The 14,587-nt window shown below is 39.5% G+C and overlaps 1 protein-coding gene across 3 annotated transcripts in view; it reads right to left on the bottom strand.

Moving 5' to 3' along the window:
- LOC107600292 (transmembrane and coiled-coil domains protein 1-like) overlaps nucleotides 1–14,587 on the bottom strand; it is a 19,047-nt gene that overhangs the window by 3,231 nt on the left and 1,229 nt on the right. The window contains exons 1-4 of one of the 3 annotated variants that reach the window (XM_016292152.1): nucleotides 12,099–12,236; nucleotides 11,328–11,500; nucleotides 4,251–4,294; nucleotides 2,039–2,807 (exon numbers count right to left, since the gene is read on the bottom strand). In XM_016292152.1, coding sequence (XP_016147638.1) covers nucleotides 2,039–2,635 — 597 coding nt within the window. In that variant the 5' untranslated portion in view covers nucleotides 2,636–2,807; nucleotides 4,251–4,294; nucleotides 11,328–11,500; nucleotides 12,099–12,236. The other 2 variants (XM_016292153.1, XM_016292151.1) reach the window with 2 other exon arrangements.

Raw genomic sequence — 14,587 nt, 5'->3', positions numbered from 1 at the left:
TAAAAACGAAACTGTAATCACAGATAGGGGCTAGCTGATGGACAAACTGCAGTATTTTTCAACTTACAAACAAAAAAAAAAACAGCATACCATACCCAGCTAAAAATCATCGTAAACTTCATTTACTGAGCAAGTCATGGCTGACGCAGTGGTCTGAAATAAACGAGAGGGCTTATGTTTGGACACTCCCCTGAGAGAGGAACATTCTGGATGGTGCCGCTAAGTTCTCCAGCAACAGGTGAGTCGAATCACTTTGGCAGTCACCCAGACCCTTTAGTCTATCTGGTAGAAATGCTTAGCTGTTGAAAAAGGCATGCTTAAAAGCATAGTACTATGTAAGCATAATTACCCTTGAGAGACTTAATACAGTAGTCTTGGACAACATTTCTCCAGGTAAATGAATTCTGAATGCTATTTTGAGTGAGCAGCAGGAAAAAGCATCTAGTAATGGGGAAAGGCTAAGCAGAAGAGTAACTGGTTTTGCAACTATCCGAACTACGGTTCTAAATAAAGTTGCTGCATCTGTCATGCAAGAGCAAACTTAACCATGACTGTATCCTTGAGGACACAAAAAAGCAAACAGTTACCCTGATCCCACATCCTGGTTGGAAAAAAAGCACAAAGGCTATGATTTTGACATGCTCAATGCTGCCTACAGAAGTGCTCTGAACTGAAGTGCATCCAAAGACCTGGCTAAATATAGTAGGGCTTAAGAACATAGTGACCTGCCACACAAGCTTCCTGACCTGTGAATGCTGTCAACTCATCCATCCATCCTGGAGGCTTCTTTCAGACACTCGCAGCAGGCAATAGATTGCCATCTGACCAGATTGCTGTTAAATTCAAATCTAACTTCCCATCACTTTCAAACAACCTACTATCACTGCCTATTGAAAACTGATCATGTTTACCTTGGCAAAATGATTGCAAGTATGTGCAAGGCATCCTGGAATACTTTTAATTTTTTTTGTAAAACTCAACATCAAGGATTTATTTTCTGTATGCTTGGTCAGGCCAGAAGTTCAGGGCTGCATTTTCCACTGAAAGCCTAAGCAGACTGTAGAGACCTTTAAATTATTATTTTTACATTAACATTTAGAATTTTAAAATTCCTCATTTAAAATGTATGACTTTTACATGGTTTAATATTTATTTAAAATAACTTAGAAGGCTTTTTAAACAAATGAATATAATTCAAGATATATTTTACGTTGAATATTTTTACAAGTTTAATACAAGTTCAAGAAGATTATTTAAATTCAGTTATAATAATACAGAAAACTCAAAGAAATACTTTTAATTGAAAACAAAAGCTTTGTCTGAAAGCCTTGGCAGCTGACTTGCTGCCCTTTTAGGCAATGTTTTTGCACGAAGGCACCTCATAAACTGATTTCGGACAGGCTTCTGAGGCAGAGTAACGGTTTAATGCTCCACAACAAAATAGAATGAGTTTTGATGACAACTAAACAAATATTTAATTACTATAATACAGATTTCTCACTAGAAATGAACTGACCACCAAACGCAACTTTCAGACACCACCTTTATTTTTTTTTTTAGCTTAAAAATCACGGAATTGAATGCAGAGGAATGTGGGATATCAAAGGCAGCGAAGGATACATCCACGCTGCCTTCATAATTCGATCAGAAGAAGGTACCTCCGGAAACAGGAAGAGAAGCAGAATTTGGATTCGGACCTGCCTTGATGCCTTCCCGCCTTGGAATGCTGCCACTAAAGGCAGCATTTTAGAGCTTTCGAATGCAGCCAAAGACATTTATAGCAAAAATAGTACTGATTGGTTTGCCATTTTAAACACATTCTTTATGAAAACCTCATCAGTGTTACCCAGCAAGGTCATTTTTTGCCTAACTGACAACTTATCTAAAAGAGGTTCATGATTTTTTTTTTACTGTCCAACATCACTTTTCTGTCCATGAAACTTTGGGAAACTGCAGCTTGGCCACCAACAATGACCATCACAGCGCAATCATGGAAGAAATCACCTAGACAAACCTGTGCCGTTCATGTGGCACTTACCCGATCAGCCTCCTCGGTGGAGTGGTACCCCGAGGTCAGCAACATGTCTGCCAAAGCTGGGCTGCTGGGTGTATCGGTGGTGGAGGAGGAACGTGGTCGTCCCGCCTGCAGCAAGGTCTCCTGGGTACTGCGCCTGTGGATCTGGGGGCTGCCTTTCTGGGGGGCCTCCCCTCCCCCCCCTGCCTTGCTGCGGCGGCTCTGCAGGCTGGTCCCTCTCTTCATCATGGGGGGGCCTCGAATCTGCTGCAGCACGCGGCTCAGAGCTGCAGGGGGGGCGGAAGTGTGGGGGTCAGAGTTAGGGGTGGCGACCGCTACGGCAGGCGCTTCCCCCAACTCTGGCCCTGCCTCTGGGGGCTCAGGGATGGGGCCTGTGGAGGAAGAGGCGTAGTCGTGCGGAGAGATGGACGAGCGTCTGCGCTGAGGTTGGAAGAAGTGCTTCAGGCCGTGGCCCAGTGCGCCCATGTTCTCCAAGGCATTGTGGGTAATTTTGGACAGGCCGTGATCAGGCTCGGATGCCCTCCTGCTTGCCTCCCGCTCTGCTCGACCCCCAGAGTCTGGCTCCTCTGCCCCAGGCTGCTCGCTACCACCCTGGTCCATCAGGAGGCGCCAGTCTCACTCAGAGGGTCAGCACAGGGGTGGGGTCTAGCTAAGCCCCGCCTCCACCAGCCCTCTGATAGGCAGTTTCAAAAGCCAGGAAGCAGAGGGTGGCAGCAGTCAGGTGGACTCAGAGCGTACATGCATCTGTGGTTTGGCGCAAAGTCATGCTCGTCTACCACAGAAGGAAAATAAAATGGATTATGTCATGCAGCTGTGAGCGATGGAATACAAGCAACAACTACATGAGCTCAAATCACAACAGCAGCATTGCATTGGTTGGCTTAGAGTCAAAATGTTGCAGCTGACATTTTTTTCCAGCTTCAGCCTGTTGCAGATGAATTGCGTTTTCATTCAGGATCATGTCTCGCCAATCTATTAATGAGAGTGATGGCAGAGGTCATGGATTAAATAAGCCACGCCTCGAAGGTTCTGAGCCAACCAACTAAAACTACATTAGCAATATCACTATTGACAGACTACTAGCAGTCTACAGCATGGGAGTTGCCAAGCGAATGAGGTGGGACAGAACTACAAAGAAAACATGAGGGTGCTAATTTCTGAAATGCTCGAAGGGTCTTGGGGTCAAATGACATTAGAGCACTTCTACATCATCACGCAGTATTTTACGCAATTTTAGACCCTTTAATGGAAATCATTGCAGAAATTTCTTAAACCATTATCAAAATCCTTTGTGAATAAGGTCAGAAGCATGAACGCTAAAGTAGGGCTGCACAATTTCAAGAAAAAACATTAATTGCAATTTTTCTGATTAACAAATTAAAATCCAAGTTAGCTGTACTTGTTTGTAGGACTGTACAATTTGGCTAGAATTTTGTGATTAATTTATAAATATGGCTATAAAATATAAAAAACTAAAATATAAAACACTAAATAAAAACAAAATAAGTAATGGGCTATTATCATTTAAATAATTCACTCTAAAATGAAAAAAAAAAAATTCTAATAAAATTTTACTTTAACTACAACTACAAAATTACAATACTAATATTTATGGCTGTTTTCAACCAGTTTTGTTGGCAAGTGCTTACAAGTATGGGAAGATGTTCCAAAATTCAAGTTAAAGCGACCAAAACTCAGAGCAGATGCAGAGATGCAGTTTGTGTGGAGCTGCATTTACCACATACCAAGACGCTCTGGGATGCTGCAAAAACCAGTAGAAAATGAAATGCTCTCGTGTAAGAACACAGTACCATGTCTCACTCTGAAACACGCAGAGCATTTATTTATTCAAATAAATTAGCAATTTGATTATCGCACTAAGCCATAAAGATCTTATTTCATTTAATCGTGCAGCCCTAACGTAAAAACTTAAGTGAGTAGAGGTGATGAGTTATGGGTTTGGCATTGTTTAACACAAAAGTGAACTTAGGCGAGGTGACAAAACCTCAGTGGAGCCGAGGCAATACTACAACCCCAGGTGGCCTAGCAACAAATTGTTTGTCCATCAAGCACAACCCATCTAAATGTTCAGCTTATTTGTTTTGGACATGCTTAAATTAGTTTAGACATAGAACTGTATACAGGACAATATCACATCAGATCTCAAAAGACAAATATGATATAAAGTAACAATGACATAAATAATGTCTCCTACCATTAGTCCAGCCTGGCTTCCACTGGCTCACAGTTCAGGGTTGGCTGTGGAGAAAAATGGTTGTCAGATTAAAATTATACATGACAGTAATTTACTTCAATGGTACAGATTCACAGTGACAACAGGGTGAGTTCATGTTTGGATTATGATGCATGATTTTGTCAGCCGTTGTCGAGTCATTTCCGGGAACATTTACATTACATTTTTGATTACATCATTAGATGACACGGTGCATTACCGTCGTAAATAACCTTTTTATTTTCTTGATCAAATTTGCTGCACTAATTTTGTAAGCTGCCGTGGACAAACAAACAAACATTGCTTATGTTGCATAAAACATTCCAAAGTCTAAAATGAACCTTTATAAAACAAAGTCCAATTTTCAGGTGTGTTGAATCAAGATATGTTGAACCTGATGGTGGAGCTCAGGCTTAAGATGGGCCTCGATGGAGAGAATAACTGCCAACTGTAATCCTCTTTATTCAGCTTACTTTAATGCACATGAACCTTCTTACTACCACAGCGCTCCATAATAAGTTCAACAGCTACTGTCCAGTTCTTCATCAGCCATTGTTTAATTTCCCATTTGGATTCCAATAACTTCCTCAATAGAGTGGAATAGTGTCCAGCTACTTTTTCCGCATCCATGGTTCCGGATGTATTTTTCCCATAGGGATAAAGTTAAAGATCTTTGTTAAAGCAATATGACTCATGCACCAAACTGCCCCACTACAAATTGAATTGCAGCATTACACACATTGATTTGAAGCAAAAAGTATTTGAAAATTGAACAAAAGGTACAAAACATCAACTAATAACCTTGTAGCTCACCTCACAGCAGGTCTGTCTTTAAAGGTTTATCCACCTTATTTTGCAACGCAGAAGTAAATACGATAGCGTACTTCCTTATAATGTGTTAAACTTCCGTTTCGCTAGCCGGTAGTTAAGTAGCGTAAGGAGTATTGTGGTGGGAGCACACACAGAACACTATTAAAGGGTTAGTTCACCCAAAAATGATAATTAGCCTGTGTTTTACTCACCCTTGAAGCATTCTAGGTGTATATGACTTTCTTCTTTCAGACGAATCCAGTCGGAGTTATATAAAAAAACTGTCCTAGCTATTTCAAGCTCTATCATTGCAGACAGCGGGTGTTGCAGTTGAACAGTCCACAAGTCGTCAAATAAAGCGCGCACATACCATAAAAAAACATGCCTCACACGGCTCCGGGGGGTGAATAAAGGCCTCCTGTAGCGAATCCATGTGTTTTTGTAAGAAAAATATTCATATTTCAAACATAATAAACACTTTTCTCTCACTTCCGGTATCTGTACGCAGAAACTGTTCCGGTGGATGATGCAGGACGTATGAGCAGCGCGCACGCCTCTGAGATATGCTAGTCTCGCGAGTTTGTTTATAGGAGCAAAGGAAGCAAAGTTTCCTTACTTTAGCAAAGGAAACCCAGTCTCCTCTTGGTTTATATCGAAAACCTCTGACATTTTTCTTTACAAATCCTTGGTTTGTACTTCTAATTTGTGATCGGCGTTTTGTTTTGTTCTCTCTCCGCATTCATCACTAATCACGCAACGCCGACGTACTACGTCATAGAGTACTACGTCACTACGTACGCTCTATGACATACATACGTCATAGAGCTTGGAATAGCCAGGACATTTTTTGATATAGCCTAACTCCGACTGGATTCGTCTGAAAGAAGAAAGTCCTACACATATAGGATACCTCGAGGGTGAGTAAAACACAGGATAATTTTTATTTTTGGGTGAACTAACCCTTTAAACGCCGTGACGGTAAATATCTACCACACCCGCGGTGTATATCACAGTGGGAGGATGAAATGAAGAAGTGGCCTGCCATAACTTATGAGTACATTTTTAATTATTTTGTTTTGTGCCTTGGAGTAGACGGGTCTTTGATGCGGAATTATAAAAGCACCGAGGCATATCAGTACCTGCACAGCGAAAAAAGTCAGTCGAGTGCTGGTACATGAAATAGAAAGCAAATTTGTGTGTTAAAAGCAGACATGAGTCCCAGTACTGTTATGTGATTGAATTGAGGATTTAGGTAACTGGTAAATGACTACGGTTTCCTTTTTCTCTTCCATCTGTGAAAGCACTTGTTGATAGTTTTAAAGTAGTAATGAAATAATCTTTTTGCCCTTATCCGTAAACTGATTACTATACATTGCAGAATTAGGGCTGATTAACTGCATTCAAAATAAAAGTTATAAATAACTCAAATATATGTGTGTACTTATATTTATATAACTTTTTATTTTGGATGCAATTAATCGTTTGACACACCTATTCAGAATGTTTTCTATTTTTTCCATGAGATTTGAAAAAGTGACAAATTGACGATTATTTAACCTAGCATTGCTAAACTGTATCATTTTCAGTGGGGGGGGGAAATCTAAATAAACTGCACCTTGACACTGTAATTGTGTGTTTGTGTGTGTGCATCCATAAGGAGAAATAAGTAATATAACATCTTGAAAATATTTGAGATATTTAATGGTCACACTGAATAATTCCAAACAACTACACAATGTATCCAAAATTACTACAGCATTCTAAATTTCATATAAAATGCCATGGAATGTAGACTCATGTGCTCCTCCATTGTATCAATCCAGCAGGAGATAATTTGGCTTACTACACTCTGGGACACAACAAAGCGTTCAGCAAGATCTCCTTGAAGTAAATTCAACTTCAGCTTCATCATGGTCATCAGAATTTGATCCATTATGTGCATCTTAAAATTGGAAGTGTAGAATTGCTGGAGATATTTAACATGCTTTTTAAAGACACTAAGGGTGAAGCCAGTGTACAATAAAGAGCTAGAGTCATTCTTGAGAATGGCAAGGGTTAAGGGATCTTCACTGTGGAACTGTGTTGCCTTGTGTAACATTATTTTATCCCCTGAGGCAAAAGTGTGGTCTGTCAATGCCTGGACCTCCCACTGAGTGCCGGCATCACTGTACTGAAGGGGCAGCTGCAATGGCTCCGTTTGTGCGGTCTCATGGTCACCTTGCTCATCATCTGCAAAACACGACACTGAAGTCAGTCAGATGCTCAGGAGAAACTGATAAATTCTCCACCCCCTATTTACAAAAAGTATTACAAAAAAGTAGCAAAAGTATTTTGTACATGGCACCATGGTGTTCCAGTCGCAGTACAGTGGTATTTTTTATTAAATACAATCACAGTACCTGGCTTTATGGGATAGTTCACCCAAAAATGAACATTTTCATCATTTACTCAACCTCGAGTTGTTCTAAACCTGTATAAATTTCTTTGTTCTACTGAACACAAAGGAGGATATTTGGAATAATGTTAATATACAAACTATTCCTGGGTCCCATTCACTTCCATAGTATTATTTCTTACTACTATGGAAGTGAATGGGACCCAAGATTTGCTTGGTTACAAACATTCTTCGAAATATCTTCCTTTGTGTTCAGCAGCAAAAAGAAATTAACACAGGTTTGGAACAACTCGAGAGTAAGTAAATAACAGAATTTTAATTTGAGCTATCCCTCTATGAGCTTTTTTGTAAAAGTTTTCTACTGTAATCAACAACTTCAGCTTAGCACTAAATATTATTCATGCCCAATAGGAGTGTCATCGATAAAGAAATAGCTAAAGCTAGTTTAAACAATGTCTTTTGTTAGAGCACATAACTTAACAAGAAGCTGTAACATACCTGTTTGTGGATAAATCCTGACGAGACATCGCTTCAGAGTCTTCACTGGAGCATCCTTTCTCAGGTAATGGATGATTTTTCGTGGGTCTGCCATCAACGAAGTGGAAAGCGCAAAAGTAAGGAAATTTCGGTGGTTTCTTTAAGTTTAAGGCTTTTAACCAAAGCAGACGAGATTCTTCTCCCTTCGGAGGGGCGTGCAAATCATAGGGTGCTCCACATCCACATTCAGCTCTGGTGCATGGATTATAGGCCTGGGCGATAAAACGGTATCAATATTTATCGACGGTACACCTTTGATAACGATATAAAAAATGTTCGATATAGCGCACGATATTGGCACGTGCAATGAGTGACGCAGACAACACACACAAACATGAACACATGCTGAAATGAGCGCTGTGCCTGCCTGTGACGAAGAGATTGTGAAGTGGAAAAAGAAAAAAGAAAAAAGAATATTAGTCGAATTTAAAATAAACATTTGCATTTGAATGTTAGGAGTGTGTCAGGGAGAGTCATCAGTGGTGCGCGAGATGCGGTGATGATGTTGTAAGTGACGTTGTTGTAGTTTAATGTTTTGTTAGTCTAGCCCACGAGACGCGTCGCTGCTGTGTTATGCATTCAAAATATTACAGAAATATATAAGCTCAATGCGGAGAAGATGATTGATTAGGTGAAAACCGAAACCAAGCGATTCAAAACAGATGCATATTCAGCGCATTTTTTAGACGGGCAAATATGACTGCTGCACTCGCGTCTCACACACGAGATGTAGCCATGCAAAGTTAAAACGGTTTAAACTTTTAGAAAACACGTCACAAATTTGTGGAGATTTATTCCTTTTCACTGCGTCTCTTATGTTTTTAAATGCAATCTACGTGATGGATGATTCGGCTCTTTGTATTAAGCAATGCATAAATACATGATGCTGTTTTGTTCATAATTGTTTATGCAATTTACGAATTGGTCAAAACAAGTGTCTTGCAGGTATTTTTTACGCTTGAACCAGCTATTATGACACCCCCTAACTACACAAAGTATGCCAGTCTTTCTGTGGTCCATATTAAAAGTAAACTAGCCTGTAAAATCTACATAGTAAACGCAAAACTACAGAATCACAATACAACTACTATTAGCAGAAGTGCTTTACCAGAAAGCTGACACATTATAGTTCGAAAACGGCGGCACCCGTGCTTACGTGAAAAATAAGGTGGATAAGATATTGTTCAAAATCAATTCCCCTATGGAGAAAACTAATGGCATTTTTACTTTTGGAACCTGACTGTTGCACTCTATAAAGAATACTAAGATATGAACCAAACCAACTAACTTCAAAATGAAATTACATGCATAAAACTTTCCCATTTTAAATGAATGGGATTTCATATCCAAATTCTACTGTTGCACATTGCACTAGTGGTTTACAGCACTTCATGAACGTCAAGCTCACCATCTTGAGTGTTCTGGGAAATATTCAAATGATTCTTCTTAGCCTTTGCAAACAGGCGGCACTGCCAAAAATCATCTTGCGAAGCTAAATCCCAACCACACCAAGATCAACCATCCATGGTCAAACAGAAAATGAGAAACATGTCCAACAATCCAGACTAACCTAAAGTCCTACACCTAGTTAAGCAGGAAACAAACCCACACCTAGTTTAGCAGTAAACAAACCCTGACCTTAATTAGTTCAGAAACACAGTATCCTCCAGATGTGGGAGTGGAACGATAGCAAGGTGACACATGCGGTGAATGAACAGTCGTGTCTGTGAAGCTTTACCCGGAGAAGAGTGTTGATGTGTCTGTGTCCTACATGCATAATTAAACGAACGAGTGACAGAGTGACGCACATGCTTGGCACAGCTATTCTATAACACAATCATATTCAACTCAACAGCAGTTTAACAGACCCTGCACACACCCAAGAACACCCTGAGGTGCTGTCACACCAGTTCTATCAGCCCAAAAAATGAGTGCAATGTACCTTCAGAGACTTGTGTGAGCAACATTCTTGTCACCAGTCTGTTCTAGTAGCTTAGAGTTGATATTTAACTCTCCTTCATCTCATAATGACAAAAGAAAAGGTCACAACAAGCCAATAGTGGCAAATGTGTTCATATTACATTGTGAGAAAGCTCTTTCTAAACTTTCAAAAGTTGGCCATGCATTTTTTTCTTTATGTTGACAGACAATAATATTTTTTACATTCATCCATTTAGCACGTGGTTTTATTCAAAGCATCTTTCATGGTATACATTTCTATGTGTTTCCCTGAATTCCAATCCATGACCTCGCTGTTGCTAGTGCCATGCTCTACCAGGCAGCTGAGCAACAGGAACTCAATTTGATTTATGATTCATTAGATTTGATTCAAAAGCTAATTTTATAAATTCAGTCTGATTGCACAAGTAATTGGATTCAGCAAATGGACTATTTTTAACATGGCACATCATCGTAATAACACTATAACACACCAATCACAGCAGGTTGGTCAAGAAAAAGAGCAAGATACAACACAATGACCAAAGACATTTGTATGGCTATAGAAGCAGTGCTTTAAAAGAGGATACATTTCAAGACACATTTTCAAATGTTCTTTTTTAGGTTAATTCCCTTTAAAGTACTAGTTGTCTTGTTAGAAAACTAGTTGACTCATGAACTAATACATGAAGATTTTGGCCTGCAGCCTTGTGCCTATAAGACAGATATTCAGCAGCAGAGCAAATTTATTTCTGTGATATTGTGTAGATTCACTTTAAAAACATTTCTGACATATAAGCATGTTGTTAACAACAGCTAAACTAGCTACTGAATTTTAACTTGAGGCCCTGCTGGATAAACATCCTTATTATTTCACCCTGTAACCTAATTTATCAAAATAATTTTAAAATACAGTATGCAATCTTAAATCGCAAATTCTAGCATTTGAACGGATTATAGAGCCTTAATTATTTAAAAGTCATATTTCAAGATGGATGAAGTGCATCTGCAGGATTTGTAACTAGTCTATCTTGAAAACAAATGAATCGTTACACCCCTACGCCTTCAAAAGCACTGTATTTTCTGTGACTGAAATGGGTCAGCTTATCCTCTCCATCACTCTCTCCCCCAGTCCCGTTCTCATAGCTTCCCAAGGTCACATCACTGTCTGTATGTGTGTGCGCGCCTTTGAGCAATAATACACGCCACTACAGTCAAGATATTCAGGACACTCAGCACATCAAACAACAGTGGCATGATAATTCTCCATGCGTCTATCTGTCGGTACATTCATCATAACTTAATTTGCAAAATATTTCTTGCAAAATCCTTCCTGAATAAAAACCTATGTGATGAATGACATAAACAGCTCTCCATACCTTCAGTTCTAGTCATCCTGCTCAGTCTTCTTCTCAACACAGAAATATGACACTGTGGATAAATCTAAGAGGAAATCCAAAACTGCACATAGACAGCGACCCTCAGTGCTGGGTATGCTGTCCTCTTGACACTTCAGTCAACTTGCCCCTCATAAATGTAGGATTATCACATGCTGAAAAAAATAAAAAAATAAATCATATAATTCAGTTATGTAGAGATGTAGACTTTTTCGCCAAACAAATGTGGAGGAAACACTTGTCCAGTAACAGTACATTAATATCATGAATATCAATCCTAGTGTGTTAAAAATTACAAATTAAATCAAATTTTATGGAATTTGTATTTAACTAGTAGACCATTTTACAGCCAAACATCCATGTGTGAGAATTTCACGGAGAGAGCATATAGAAAACAAGCAAATACAAGTCTACATATTAAACATGACTGATAATACGTTACACATGACTGTTAACTACTTATTTACAACCAACTCGATGGGTTAGTTTAAGCTACATGCGGTCCATCTGATGGTCAACATGCTCGTTAAACAAAATCAAGAGTGATTAAAATAACATGTCAAAAACTGCAACTGAAACAAGACTGGCTAGGTGTATGAAGCTAACTCTCTCGTCGTGCCATTATAACTCGAGCTGTCACTGTCAGATTTCAGGATGTCATGTAACACAGAGGGCTAAAACACCAATACACACCCATTTCACTTTATTAGACAAGCGAATGTGGCTGAAGGCTGAATTAATCCGATCATTTACCTGGACTGTCCGTTGATGCGCTCGCTAGCTGAGTTAGCTGCCCGGCTAGCTGGTAAATGGGCAGTTTACGCCCAACCCAGGCTAATACTATTAGGCAGTCGATATAACGCGCCGCTGCACACGATCTTCAGCAGAGACTGATTAAAAAAAAAATGAATGATTCGGACATAAAATACGTTTTAATAGTCACTGGTCGCCACCTACTGGCATAATGTAACATATACAATCTACCGTTGAAAAGACGTCCCTTCGACACGTCCCGTCATGGTTGAAAAATAGTTCCAAAATGAAAGTTGCACGGATGTCTTTTGACGTTATTTGTAGACGATTACAAACGTATCTGAATGCATTTGAAATGTTCTGTTACATATTTTAAACGATTTGTGCCATCCTATCGCTACTATTTTTGGCTAGGGACATGACGTTGCCGTCGGACCGATGTTTAACTTGACTGGGTTACGTTCTTCGCGCCGATAGCTCTGTCCTGATTCCAACTAGCAGCTCCACTGAATGTTTATAGGATAATAAAACAGCCATCTATACTAACAGAAAATTTGGATTATGACGAAATTATTACCATCTTCAATTCAAAACCCAGACGACTATGACTCGTTTATCCTGGCAGCGGCAGGTCGCAGCGCCACTTCCGGTGGCATCCCCAGATGGCAGCTGCCATGGTCTTTCTCGCCGTTTCTGCTGTTATAGATGTGGAAAAATGAACCACACAGATGATGGCTGGTACAAAGATCAAGCCTGCCATTCCTGTGGAAAGAAAGGCCACATCGGACGCATGTGTAATAAAAGAAACTTTGAGAGAGAGAAAGCACGAGAAAAAGTTTAAGCCATGTAAAAGACGGAGTAAAAGTGATAAGACATGGGTAGCCTACATCATCTGGATGCTGGAGGAAAACAAAGTGGCGAGTCGAGTACAGATACAGAGAAGGAAATGTCACTGTATATGATAACCAAAAGAGAGCAACTCGCACACATTTGTATAACTCCACAAATTGAAGGAAAAATTATTGAGATGGAATTGGATACATGTGCTGCAGTGTCCTTAATCTCAAAATATACAGTATATTAATGACTTGCAGCATATTCCACTGCAGCCGACCACAATCTTAAAAACATACACTGGAGAAGCACTAACACCAGTAGGGGTCATCAATGTAGCAGTAAAATTAAATAATAAATCTGCGCGATTGCCACTGTATGTGGTTAACAGTGATGCCCCACCATTATTTGGTAGAGAATGGCTGAGATCTATAAAACTTAACTGGCAAGACATAAAAACAGTCAAGCATGGAGTTGCAGACACTATAGAAACTGTTATGAATCGGCACTCCAAAGTTCTTTTATTTTGCCTAAAGTGGTTGGTGTTTCATGAAGCTTCATTGGGTTTATACTGTGTGAACCTGAAAAAGGAAATGGAAACACTGAAGTCATTTGATTATCTTCTAGTATCAATGAAGCAATGCCACTTCGGAACAACAAAAGAAGTGCAGATGCTTTGAGTGCACCTGATGATGCTTTGAACTTAAGAATATTCCAATATACAGTGTAGATCAAAATTAGAGAACAACCTACAATTTCCTAAATTTCAATGTCTCTCCTTGGTCCTCATTTGAAGTTATCTTAACAGGAGTAAAAGGATAGTACTTAAAGCATATTTCATAAATGTATTCTCAAGTACAGTATAAGAACTGTACTTGAACCTGGTGCTAATATCCTTAATTATATGACAACCCCTATTTAACTGGCAGCATTCCTCTAATTTTCACTGAGATAGCGGGCCACTCTGAAACCCTGCAACAGGAGGTGGTCCAGATGAAGGCCAAAGGGATGACTCTTTCAGCATTGCAAAAGAAGCTAGTTATTCCAAATCTGAGATTTCTAGAATATTGCAGCTTTACATTGACACTAATTAATTAATGCAGCAGGAGTTGGGCCTTTTATACAGCTACATGGCAGGATGAATGTAAATGCATGTTGCTGAAGGAGGATCTGATAAACAGTTCCTTTCCTGCGTTAATCGCCCAATAGCCTGAAATTTTCATGCAGGACAATGCCCCGTCACACTGCAAAACGGATAAAGCAGTTTTCAAGAACAGTGAAATAATGAAATGGCCAGCCCAGGGATCTAGACCCAACTGAAAATCTCTGGAGAATTCTTGGCAACAAAGTTGTGGCTAAGGAACCCACTACAGTTACCAACTATATAGAAGAGAATGGAAGAAGAGTGGACCAAGATCACACCAGTGCAGTGAAAATTCCAACAAATTTTTCACAGCTGTAACCCCTTCAAAATTTTAGTTGTAGTCAGATCAAGTCAAGTCTGCTTTATTGTCAATGCTTCCATATGTACAGCACATACACACAGAGAATTGAAATTGCGTTACTCTCAGACCCTTGGTGCATACAGAAAAAATAAAAATAAAAAAAATAAAAGGTTTGTAGTGCAAAAGAGCTTATTCAGACTGATTAAAGTG

This window comes from Sinocyclocheilus grahami, unplaced genomic scaffold, assembly GCF_001515645.1.
Source record: "Sinocyclocheilus grahami isolate Dianchi unplaced genomic scaffold, SAMN03320097.WGS_v1.1 scaffold281.1, whole genome shotgun sequence".
Classification (NCBI taxonomy): Eukaryota; Metazoa; Chordata; class Actinopteri; order Cypriniformes; family Cyprinidae; genus Sinocyclocheilus; species Sinocyclocheilus grahami.
This window is presented reverse-complemented; position numbering and strand designations above follow the sequence as displayed.